This window comes from Prionailurus viverrinus, chromosome D2 (assembly GCF_022837055.1).
Source record: "Prionailurus viverrinus isolate Anna chromosome D2, UM_Priviv_1.0, whole genome shotgun sequence".
NCBI lineage: Eukaryota > Metazoa > Chordata > Mammalia > Carnivora > Felidae > Prionailurus > Prionailurus viverrinus.
Window position 1 is genome coordinate 61,511,001 of NC_062571.1, and position 12,617 is coordinate 61,523,617.

The 12,617-nt window shown below is 53.1% G+C and overlaps 1 protein-coding gene across 6 annotated transcripts in view; it reads left to right on the forward strand.

Annotated features, from left to right (window-relative positions):
• Positions 1-12,050, forward strand: part of SUFU (SUFU negative regulator of hedgehog signaling) — a 125,069-nt gene extending 113,019 nt beyond the window's left edge. For 2 of the 6 annotated variants that reach the window (XM_047824697.1, XM_047824701.1), the window contains 2 exons: positions 10,878-10,994; positions 11,946-12,050. In XM_047824697.1, coding sequence (XP_047680653.1) covers positions 10,878-10,985 — 108 coding nt within the window. In that variant the 3' untranslated portion in view covers positions 10,986-10,994; positions 11,946-12,050. Of the gene's footprint in view, positions 1-1,463; positions 4,696-10,877; positions 11,128-11,945 lie in introns of those variants that run through there. The other 4 variants (XM_047824699.1, XM_047824700.1, XM_047824698.1 and 1 more) reach the window with 3 other exon arrangements.
• The last annotated feature ends 567 nt before the right edge of the window (positions 12,051-12,617 follow it).

The following is a 12,617-nucleotide window of genomic DNA, read 5'->3' on the forward strand; positions in this document are numbered from 1 at the left end:
ATCCAGGTCCCCAGGTGGACAGGAACTCCTCAGAACCTGAGGTCACCTCTGCCCTCTGGGATGTGGCTTGATAAATTAACTCATTTATACATTCCAAAGTCACCAAGCACCCAGTTGTGCCAGCCAATCAACCCCCACAAGTCACCGGTCCCTGAGGCCTGGCTCCTATTCACTCAGACCAGAGCCAGCTGCCCAGAAGTGCTTCCGGAGAGGCCGTGTCGCACTAGGATGGCACCGTGCCAGACTGCTGCTTTGAGCTTGGGTGTTGAAGGGGCAGGAGGGGGACAGTCCAGGCAGGAGGGACAGGAGCCAGGGGGAGCTTAGGAAAGTAGGTCACTAAAAATGACTTTTTTTTTTTTTTTTGCTTCTCTGTCCAGAGGCTGTCCCCACATCCTGCCCCACTCTCCACTCACTTTGGTCCTGGCTTGGACAAGTCCCCCATCAGAGGGAGGGAGAGGGGGCCAGCCAGGAAGTATTAGGCCCATCTACTTCCAGCCCCAGCTCTAGGCAGGCTGAGGGCCCTGTTCTTCCCACCTTTCCAGGCTGGGCTGACTTCTCACCTAGCCCTGGGACAGTAGGAGACATAAACAGCAGACCCAGTTTCCAAGTCAGTGAGCATCTAGTGAGCACCAGCTGTGTACCAGACCACATGCAAGGTCCTGGAGAGGGAATAAGATGTATCAGCCTCTTTCCCCTACCCCAAACAGAAGCCGGAGAAACAAAACTGTAAGCAAATCCGTGATTCCTGGGCTGGGGTAGGAAGAACTTGGACTCTCTTTGGCTTCCGCTGGCACCATGCTCAGGCTGGTAACCCTGGGTAACAGATGAGCTTGAATCAAGGAGAGCAGGATGGGGATGCACCAGGCCCAAGAAATCACCTCCAGCCACCCTTGTCCTGCTCCCCTGCTCCCACTGAGGCCAAGCCAGGGCCTCCTTCCCTTTGGACCCTTTGGCCAAGGCCACAGAGGGCAGGTTCCAGGGTCCTTCTGCACCAGCCTCTGGAAGAGAAGCCATGGCAGGGACAGGACCACAAAGTTCCAGACCTCAAGCCACTTCCCTGTATCATCTGCACCCTCCCCCTGCCCCCCATCCCCCCAGCCCCAGGGCCTCAGGGAGCAGATTCCTTACATGCTTGTGGCCGGAGGCAGAACCAAGGAAGTGAGCTGGAGGGAGGTCAGCACAGTCAAGAAAGAGTTAGAAAACATGCCTCCTCCAACCCCAGTTAATTATTGGCAGGGCAAGGGGAAAGAAGGGGTCACCGAACTCCAGCAGCTTGACCCCAGCCACCCACCTGGGAATAGCATTTGCAGTTGAAGCCAGGCAACCAGTGGCCTCTCTTGCCCCCAGCACCTGGGGGACAGAGCATGGGTGAGGGCCCTGGCCTCTCTTTAGGCAGCCTGGAAAGAAAGCAGTAAGTTCTGCTAACTGTGTGCACTCTGGCTCTGTGCTTGCTCCCTCCACAGTTCAAACTTCCCAAAGAGTACAGCTGGCCTGAAAAGAAGCTGAAAGTCTCCATTCTGCCCGACGTGGTGTTCGATAGTCCACTGCACTAGCCTGGGCTGGGCCCTGCAGGGGCCAAGGGAGAGCCCAGCTGCTCCCCGGTGACTTCCAGTATAACAACTGCGTAAAAGAGATTCCCACAAATAAAAGGACAAGTGTGAGGATGACTGCGCAGCCACCGCACCCCCGCCTCACCTGCAGCTCAGGGGCCTCACCCCCCAGCCAGCCAAGCCCCCTGGGCTGGGAGCCGGCAAATGCAAACCTTCCCTTCCAGCTGCTGCCACAGGCTGTGGTTTGAGATTTGACTCTGGACCTTCGATGTGCCCTTAGGTGGAGACAGGCCTCATCCTCACCTATCCCCTGCCACACAGTCCAGCACGAGGGAGTGGAGTGGCCGCGTGTGTGCCCTGCCCAGTTCTGCTCTGGGAAGCCTTTGGTAGGCAAGCTCCTCTGGCCACGGAACAGCTCCTCCAGCCGTGTTTGCTTTTCTTCCTCATTATTTTATTTTGTAGAAACCGGATGGTATTTTATTGGTCTTCAAAGATGTCCAGAAGCCGTGTATATAATGTTTTTTAAACAGAACTTTATTCCCAGATGAACTTTCTCATTCTCTAGGACAGGGGCCTAGGGCCGTCTCGCCCTCCCTGAGCCACCACCAGAGAAGGTGCCGGTGTCCGCCTGCCAGCCCAGGGCCCGGAGGAGCCAGCTTCACAGAGAGGCTTTTCTTCCCAGCTGGGCCTGGTGGAGCCTGGGGCAGGGGGAGAGCTGACTTACGCCCCCATGCAGCCTTCAGCCGAGTTTCGCTGGGGCCAGGAGGACGTTCTGCTTGTTCTCAAGTGGACTAGGCCCCTGGCAGAGTTCAAGGACCACCAGGGTCTCAGAGACTTGGTAGCCCCGGCCCCATCTTCCGGGCCTTGTCCACCCAGCCAGGCTTGCCTGAGAGGGTGAGGCCCAGCACTGCGTAGACCATCCCCACCTGCCCCTCAGGGCCTAGGTCTCCAGCTCTTTGACCAGTCCGGTCCCATTTCCTCATCCCCTGGGCCTCCCAGCCTCCAGGCTGCAGGACTCTGGCATATTAAAAATGGAAAAAATCAACTTCTCAACATGTCCTTCACTTTGATTTTGCAAACACCGCACTCTGCCGCCCTCCTCCTCCCTGCATCCATTCTTTTCTCGTCTTTCCTTCCCCATTTCCTTCCCTGGGCCTCTTTCCCCGCATCCTGGCCTCTCATTGTCTCTTGCCCCCCTACTGCAGATCTCATGGTCTTCCTCCCAGAAACAGACCAATCTCTGGCCCGTGGGTTTAGGGTTCCTCTTGGGTTATCTCCCACTTCTGACCTGGAATCAACAAGCCCCTTTCGTGCCCTCTTACCTCCCACTCTAGGGACTGCTATTTCAAGATCACCCTTCAGGCCTTTCCAAAGCAAACTCCTTTTGTCTTGTCGGGGACCTAATAGGACCACACACTGCCCCATCTGCACTGCCATACACACATGGGCACCACCATAGTGCTACAGGAGGCCCATGGGGGGCAGGACCCCTCTGATGAGAGCTTCAGCCAAAGAGCTGCCTCTAGGGGTCATGAGGGCAGTGGCCAGGCCCTCCAGGGAGCAAGATCTGGACCTCCAAGGGACCACTGGGGCCTGGCTGCTTCTCTGCACATACATTCAGGGCTACTCAGTTAACTCCATCAGACTCAGAGCTTCAAGGTGGATCAGCCTGGAGTACTGGGAAAGACAGGCTCCAGGCCTCCACCAATGAAGAGGAAGCTCCTTTGGACCTGATGTTGGCAGTAGCTGTGCCTTCTGCTCCAAGGACTTTTCCAAAAGGACATTTTTTCTGGCCTTCGCGCACCATAGAATCACTGCCTTTGAAGCTCTTGTCATCTGATGTTTCATGGCCAGAGAGGTGCCCTTAGCTTGTCTCCTTTCCTTGCCACCCTGACCTTGCCTCTCCACAAATTCTTTCCTTCTGGGGACCTGCCTCTTCCTGTCTGGTTTGGCTGATGGGGAGGAGGGTATTTTCTGGACTAAGCTTTGTCATCAGTATGGGAGGCAGGCGGGAAGCAGGTGAGCTCTGAGACAATGAGCGTGAAGCCTGTGGCCCCTTCCTGCCCCGTGATGTCAGGAACCTCCAAGGTCCGGCTGAGGCCAGGTGTCCATCTCCTTTCCCTCCAGTGCATTGGCTCTGGTGGAGTAGCAGAGCATACACCATCTCTGACCTGGCCTTCCAGAGGTTTTTCTGGGAGGGGGACTCTCTACTGAGCTTCTGGCTGGGGAGAAGGGACCCTCACTGAGGACCAAGTGAGGCCGACCGTGTAGCATGCCCAGCATAGCACCTGGCATATGGTGGGTACTCATTAAATGCCTCTTTCCCTCCCTGCAGCTCTTTGGGAGCCCTGACATAGTGAGTTGGGGAGGTAAGAAGCCTCCCTCCCTAAATCTGCACCTTTCAGAGGCTTCCTTGTGGCTTGCCCAGTCCCTCCCTCCAGGTCCCTGTGGCTAAAGCTTCTGAGAGGAAGGGGCTCCCCCATGCAGTTGGACTTCCATGTACATATGGTACACTCTGGAACTTCTCAGGTCCAGTGTGGGCTACAAGAGGACCACAGACCCAGCTGTCATTCTGACGGGTAGAGCAGCTCATGCAAGGTCTCAGGTCTGGCCAGGGAGCTGGGTGCCTCTTCCTGCCCTTCTCTTCCTCTTCCAAAGGCAAGCCTTCAGGGCAGGAACCAGGAAGCCTTGGGGAGAGTCTAAAGGGCTAGAGCATTTTAAAAAATAAACACAGGGTCTTGGGACTGGGTTTTGAGATTGAGTTGAGAGCAGGGAAAAAACCCTGAAGGTTGGTGCCCCTATGGGGCAGACCAGTAGAGAACTCCCTTGACTGTATTTTTTTATCTGGTTGTCTTTCCTCTCTGGCTTCCAGGTCCTCTATGCCAGGGGAGGTACCTGGGTCCCTGTTAGAAGACAGGAGCCCTGTAGGGAGAGCCCTCCTTTTGTATAAGTACCTGAATGCTGCAGTGAGCAGACTTTTGTAAAATTTTATATTAGTTTCTAATGTCAATTGTGACTCGGTTCCTGGGGGCTGCAGCCAGCTTGGGACTTTTGTAAGAATTTTTGGGTGACTCACTTAGATGTCGTTTCCTTCTTGCTCCCTCTTCCTCTGTGTAATCTAAGTGCATTAAACATATTTGCAGAAGTGCCTGGATCTTGTGCTCCTTTCTGGATGCCTGGAGTAGGGGAGCGGAAAGCCTGGGGCCCTGGTAGAGGGGGTGGGTTGGACGCAGCCACTTAGAAGAAGCCAGGATGGGGGAAGTCCCCAGAAGACTGTTGTCGGGAGTGGTGGGGGTGCCAAGGAGCAGGATCACGCAGCTGGTGACTCTTCAGTCATGCAGAAATGACTTTGCAGAGACAGGCTCCTTTTCACTGGTCTTGAATTCCTCTAAGGTCGTGGGGGTAGGTGCAAGGCACAGGTCTGGGAAGATGAGTGGGTGGGTCAAGACCCTCTTTATTCCCGTTCTGCCCTCCTCTCACCAAAAAGCCCTTTCCCCTTGGAAAGGTGGGCCTTCCTTACCTCCCATTTTAGAGTCCTCGTGTCCCTTCCAGCGAGGGCCAGGAGACAGCCAGCCACTCCCCTAACCATCTAAGTTCAGCCTCCTAACCCACTGCCTGATAGCAGTTTGGAGGGGCAGCCTCAGAGCCGTCACACCCACTGGGCGACACAGAAGCCAGCCTTCCCTTCCTGTGGCCTGGGTGAGGAGGTGATGGATCCTCCTTCCGTGGATTGCCCGGCTCCTGTTTCTTCGGGGCCTGGCATGGAAAACAGAGCCCAGTGCCCGTGGGGAGAAGACAACAGCCTGGGACCTCAGAGGCAGGAAGGAGAGGATCCACACCCAGACAGGGTACCCAGAACCTGCAGGACTGCTCTGGGCCTTCACGTGTCCTTTCCCTTCCTGCTAGGCCTAGCTCTCTGGCAGAACAGCAGGGCCTTTTTTCTGGTCCTCAGGATGGAGCCGTAGCACCCAGAGGCTTCTGCTGAAGCTACTGGCAGAAGTCCTGGGGGGATCACGAGAAGGGAGGGGGCAAAGGGTGTCATTTCTTATGAAGGGACTCCCTGTCCTCTTTGAGAACCAGTCGTATCTGGGGGACTTTCCCCAAGCCGAGATCAGTACTCCTTCCCTGTGAACTCCTACTGAACCGTGGCTGGCCCCTGGAACAGTGGGGCAGGTCCTGTCTGGGGCCCTCAGTCACTCTGGCAGTCAGAGCAAGGGAGCTGGGAGGGTCTGGAGCCAGGCTGACAAGCACAGGGCGGCCCAGGCCACACCCCTTCCCCTTTTCTTTTCTCCTTGGAGGTTGGGGGGTGATTATCTAATCTTCCTCATCTGACCAACCTAGAAGGACCCAGGGCCAGAGAGTTCCTGCCCCAGAGAGTACAGAATTGCAAGATTCTGTGTTTAGGTAGTTCCAGGAGACGGGACTAGGCTGTGGTTATTTCTGGAAAGAGGCTCCTGTGCCTATATCAGAGACCCCACCCTAGATTTAGGGAGGGGAGAAATCTGCCATGTGTTATGTAATGTAGCCTCCAAAAGACCTGTACATTCCTCCAGGTGTCGCTCTGCCCCATCTGGGGGGCAGGGGGTGGGATGGGGTTCAGGGGCCCTGGGTTGTGGGGAACCCACAGGCTCCAGAGCCACGGGGCTAGGGAGCCTAGGAGATTTGCCAAACTAGCCTGACCAGAAGGAGAATGCAAGCTGGAAGTGACTCAACGCAGCCTGCCAGGCACTGAGGCAGCTACAGGTTGCAGCCCAGAGGAGGTGGGGAGACCAGGGTGGGGGTGAGGGATTGAGGCGCAGGGCAGGAAAAGGGAGAGATCTGTCCCAGTATAGCAGCGGGGAGGCTGGGGGCGGGGGGGGGGGGGGGGGGGGGGGGGGAGGTCAGGATGTGGTTTGGGAGGGGCAACCATCTCCAGGCCCCTTCCTTGGGGGTACCATGGGACAGTCCCTTTCTCTCCTCCTTACTTCCAGAAGTCTTTGGGAGAGAGCTAAGGACAGGATGGGGGAGGGGGCAAGATGCCTGCTGGTGGGAGTCCATGGTCTGTGTTCGTTCACTCATTCTTTGAACAAATGCATGCTAGGCCCTCTGCTATACTCTGGGAGACTGGACACAGGCCCAGCCTTAAAGAGTATGTAGTGCAGTGGGGAAAACAGGGAAACAATTGCAAGGAAGAGCCATGAAAGAGAAAGGCAGTAAGCCGCTTTCCGTCCTACACCAGCTCCACCACTTATTGTCAGTATGACTTTAGGTTTTTCATCTGCAAACGGATATTCACTTCACAGAGCTTTTGCAAGGATTATATGAGACAATACACATGAGACCCCTGGCACATAGTAATTGCTCGATTAGCATTAACCATTTATTAAAGGGCTATGCTAGGGTACAGACATAGGAAAGGTACCCAACCCGATCTGGGGAGATTAAAAAAGGCTTCCAGAAAGAAGTGACATCTAAGTCAAAACCTGAAGGATACTTAAGGATGAAGAGGGGTCTTTACTTTCAAAAGCCCTCCAGGCAGATGGAACAAGGACAAAGGCCCCCCAACTCTTCTTGGGATTGGTAGAGTTCAAATTGCTTTAGGTTTAAGGCATCAAGCTTTCATTTGAGAGCCATTCCCTTGCCTGTTGGATGGAGAACATTTTGAAAGACAGCAAGATTAGAGGTAAGGCCCAGGCAGGCCCGGATTAAGGGAGAAGCAGTAGGGATGGAGAGAATGGAACTCATTCATTGATTCAACAAATACTTACCGAGCACCTACTATGTGATAGGCCCCATTCTAGGCACCAGAGATACATCATTAAAAGAAAATTCCTCCTGGGGTGCCTGGCTGACTCAGGTGGAGGAACATGGCACTCTTGATCTCAGGGTCGTGAGTTTGAGCTCCACAATGGGTATAGAGATTAATAAATAAATAAATAAATAAATAAATAAATAAATAAAACTTTAAAAAGTTTTTTCTCCTTTCACAGATCTTATATTTTAGTGTTGGGAGGTAGATAATATTTGTTTAAAATAGAGTACAGAGGGGTGCCTGGGTGGCTCAGTTGGTTAAGTGTCTGACTTTGGCTCAGGTCATGATCTCGTGGTTCTTGAGTTCAAGCCCTGCATCAGGCTCTGTGCTGACCGCTCGGAGCCTGGAGCCTGCTTTGGATTCTGTGACTCCCTCTCTCTCTGCCCATCCCCTACTCACTCTCTGTCTCTCAAAAAGTAAATAAACATTAAAAAAAGTTTTTGAAAAATAGAATACAGACTACATGGGTATATGCGCTCTGGACAAAAAATAAAGCAGAGGAGGAGAGACGGTGAGGGTTGGGGTGGAGTGTGTTTTTAAATACAGAGGTCAAGGAAGGCCTCGCTGCATAGGTGACATTTGAGCAAACAATCTCAATGATAGGAAGAAGCGTGCAATAGGGACGTCTGGAGGAAGCGTGGTCCAGGCAAAGTAAAGGGCAACTGCAAAGATCCCAGGGGTAGGGGGAGACACACCAGGTTTACTTAAGGAACAGAAGAGGAAGCCAGTGTGGCTAGAGCAGAATGAGAGGAGAGGAATAACGGGAGATTACTTATACAGATGGCAGATTGTGTAGGACCTTGCAGGCAATTATAAAACGTTGACTTTTACTCTGGTTGAAGTGGGAAGCCATTGGGAGATTTTGAGCAGTGGAGTGACACAATCTAACACATTTTTAAAAGATTTCTCTGGCTACTGTGTTGAGAACTGACTCCAGAAGGTAAAGGCAGAAGCAGAGAAACCAGTCAGGATCTAGGAAATAATCCAGGCTAGAGATTATGGTGAACTAATGGAGATGTGAAGAAGTAGTCGAGATTTGCTGAAGGTTTAGCTATGGAATGTTCACCCAGAAGTGGAAGATGGCAGTGGGAGAGGGGCGAGTGGGGGGAAGTGTGCAGAAATTAGTACAATTTAGGACATGATGACTGAGATATTCATTGTACCTCCAAGTGAAGATGTCAAGTAGTATACAAGTGGATAATCTGAAAGATATTTAACAAAGGATCTATAACACCTGATGACTGATTGAATGGATAAGGGAGGTGAAAGACAGGGAGATATTAAGGTAGCCTCCCTGATCCTTGGCTTGGTGATTAAGTGGCTGACAGGTCCACTGACTGAGATGGGGGACGCAGTGGAGGAGAACAGGCTGGAATGTGAAGAAGATGATGAGTTTAGTTTCCAATACATTGAATTCAAAGTGCCCGTGGGACATCTGGTTGGCTACCTGACCGGCAATCAGGAGGGTGAATGTGTGGGCTGAAGATACTGACTGGGGAGTCACCAGTAGACAGAAATAAAGCTTTAGGAGCCAAAGGCTCCAGGTAGCCAGTGTCGATTATTAGCAAGAGACTAGGTTGGAGGGCAGGACGCTACGGACTGTCAACTTTTATGAGATGGAAATTGGAGAAGTCTGTGGTTAGAAAGATAAGAAGAAAATCAGAAGAAGAGTGTGATGTCTTACAAGTTAAGGGGAGCGGTCTAGAAAGGTAAGGAATGCAAGGAATCCTTATCCTGGAGGGCATTGGTGAGGAAGACAGAGAAGGACCCTCTAGCTGCTCTAAGATAGACCTTGTTTTTTCTCCTCACCATCTTTAGAACATGGAATTAAGAATTAGGATTTAGGGGCGCCTGGGTGGCTCAGTCGGTTGAGCAGCCGACTTCGGCTCAGGTCATGATCTCGCACTCCGTGAGTTCGAGCCCTGCGTCGGGCTCTGTGCTGACAGCTCGGAGCCTGGAGCCTGTTTCGGATTCTGTGTCTCCCTCTCTCTGACCCTCCCCCATTCATGCTCTGTCTCTCTCTGTCTCAAAAATAAATAAATGTTAAAAAAAATAATTAAAAAAAAAAAGAAAAAAAAAAGAATTAGGACTTGGAAGCCATTTTCTCCTTGTTTGTTCATTCAGACATGCAAGCATTCATTTATTCATCCATTCAGGATAAGATTTCCCATGTGAGGGGATGCCAAGTGCTGAAGACAGAGGCTCTGTCCATAAAGGGACATTACCACCCCACCCCCATCAGGAATAAAGAGATGGAGGTCCTAGAGCAGAGAGGCTCCCTGGTTTTATGGAAGGATCAGTGACCCATGGGTTATACTGAATTGGATTTGAATCTCAGTTCTACCATTTAGAACGTTAATTGCTGATGACTCCAAAATCTATAATCTCAGGACAAACCTTCCCCTTGAGTCTGTCATCCCAACATTTCCACTAGGCTATCTGAGCCAACTCAAATTCAACTTAGAGCTAATTATCTTCAATTCTCTTCTTCTTGGTAAATGACACGACCATCCAGCCTCTTGCTGAAGCCCAAATCCTGACAATCATTTAAAAACATTTTGGGGGTCAGTGCCTGGATGGCTCAGTCAGTTAAGTGACCTGAATCTTGATTTTGGCTCAGGTCATGATCTCATGGTTCCTGAGTTTGAGCCCCACATGGGGCTCTGCACTGACAGTGTGGAACCTGCTGGAGATTCTCCCTCTTTCTCTGCCCCTCCCCTGCTCACACTCTGTCTCTCTCAAAATAAATAAAAACTTAAAAAAAAAAGACAGAAGTTTGTAAGGATATACTATATACGGTGACAAGCACATCTCGATCCCATTCTTATCCCATTTCTGGGTGGGACTCAACCCCCCAGCACGGACTCAACCCCCCCATATCTAACCCATATGTAGTCCTGTTGGCACTACTTCCAAAATATATCCCAAATCTGATGCTTCTTATAACTAGCTTCAAGTCTAAACTTCTTACCGTGACCTACCAGGCCCTGTGTGTTCTGGCCGTGACTGTCTTCTCTCTCACCACAAAGCCTCCTTTCTGCCCTGGAACATGCCTAATCTATTGCTTTCCCATTTGTTTCTCCTTCTGACTGAAGCACTCTTTCCTCAGGTTGTCAATGGCCTGACTCCTCCTGAACATTCAGGTCTTGGCTCAGATGTCGCTTTTCCAGAGAGGTCTGTGTGAGCCCCTTAAGCTCTATCACAGAAATTCTTACATATTTAGTATTTTTTGTGTATATATGTATGTATGTATATGTTTTCCAGGGAATCCCCTAAAAAATGTCCGGCACTTAAAGGCTTTTGTTAAATATTTGTTAACTGACCAGTGGACCTCCAGCAGACTACTTCTAAGCCTCCGTTCCCTTATTAATAGAAGGGGGATTATAATGCTTATTTTGCTTGGTAGTTTTAAGCGTCAGAAATGTGGGGGAAAGTTAAGGACATCAGGAAACTGCCCCACAGAGAACCTTCGCAGTTCCTTGCTCAGTTCCCTCAGACAGAAGGTGCAGACTTATAAACCCTCCTTTTCCTCCCAGGTAAAAACAGCTGTGGGTGAAAAGGCCCAGGAAGAAGCGGTCCCACTACGCAGCGGCACCATCGCCCTTTTAAGAAGCGCGGAACTCTCCTCCCACCCTAGTGTTTAATGTACCGAAGTAAGTGCTAGTCACGTGAGGCTCTGGGGGCTGCCCCGCCTTGAAGAGGCGGAGCCCCAGCTTGGAGACCAATAGTAGGAGCAGCCTCCGGAACAGCCCCAACTCCAGACAGGGAAAAGGGGAGGAGCCGGGAGCCACAGCAGCTGTAACAGCACTTCCGGACAATATGCTCCGCCTTCATCCTCCTCCCCTCTCCGTCGGTCTGGGTCTCCAGTGCCGGGTGGGCAGAACCAGCGGGTGCCGATTAAAGGCGCCGCCGTAGCGCTGCCGCTTTCTCCTCGCGTCCCCCTCCCGGTCTCCCCGCCCCCTTCCCGTGTAGCGGGACCGGCCTTGATGTAGGGACACCACCCTCCGCCTGTCTCCGCTGTAGCTCGAGAGTCCGGCTCACTGCAGCCCCCTGCCCTCCGGCATCCCCACCCTGCCGGCCGCACTCTGCTCCGAGCCCATTGTATCCCCTCGCCCCCAGCTGCAGACTCCGAGGCCAGGCCGTGGCGGGAAGATCGGGGACCCCTGTGCGCCCCTCCAGCGGTCCCACGAGCCGGGCCCCTCCCCCGCCCGCCCTCTTTGCAACGGCGAGGTAGCGGGGAGGGCGCCCTTCCCTCGGTGCAGAGGCGGAGGGGGCCAACAGGCGGGCAGCAGGGACTCAACCCCCCCCCATCCCCAACGGCGCCCCCCCAACGTCCCCTTCCCCGGGGAAGGAGAGCCGGAGCCCTAGAGAGCAGAGGCAGGAAAAGAACTGCCCGGCGCGCAGTTCGTTTTTATTATCGAGATTATTATTAAAAGGGGGCGGGGAGCGCAGGATGCGGGGGAGGGGGCTAGAGACGCAGCTATTTTTATTAAACAGATTATTTCTGAAATAATAATAATACGCGCAAGATGGCTGAAGGTGGCCCTGATGAGACTGTTGGTTTTTTTTTTTCCTTTTTTTTTTTTTTTTTTTTTTGATCTGAGGATAAAGCTCTGAGGCGACTGCCGCTGCGGAGACCCTGCCCGAAGTGCCCTCCCCTCAGTTGTGAAGCTTCGGGCGGACAAACGGACCCACAGACCGAGCTACTGGCGTGGGCCCGCCCCGGACGCGTCGCCTGGGCAGCAGCCGGGGGCCGCCGGCGCTCGCCTTTCTGCCGACTTCTTCCAATTCTAATCTTTTTTTATTTTTTGGAAAGGACCGGGGTGGGTGGAGCAGAGGTGGAGAGAAATCGGGACTTGGCATTTTCTCCTCTCTCTCTCCTAATTTGAGGGAGGCCGCCAGCCCTCCCCTTAAAAAAAAAAAAATCCCACCGAGAGAGAAGAGAGAGAGAGATAGAGAAAGCCCGCTGCAGGACCCTCGAGCGAGCGCGCCCGGACCCCCGGCCACCGCGGCTGCCGCCAGGAGCCCAAGATGGCTGGGCTCTGAGGGAGGCAGCCTGGCCCGGCTGGCTCGGCCCGGCCCCGCCGCCGCAGGCTGGCTCCGACCGCAGCCCGGAGCCTTCCAGGCCGGAGCAGAGGCCGAGAAGAAAAGAAAGTGGGGGGGAGGGGGGCCGGGGTGGCGAAGGGGGAGGGCCGGGGCGGGGGGGAGGGGAGGGCCGGGAGCCGAGCCTCCTGTTCATTAGCAGTTGAGAAAAATTCCTTTCTAGTTTGATCAAT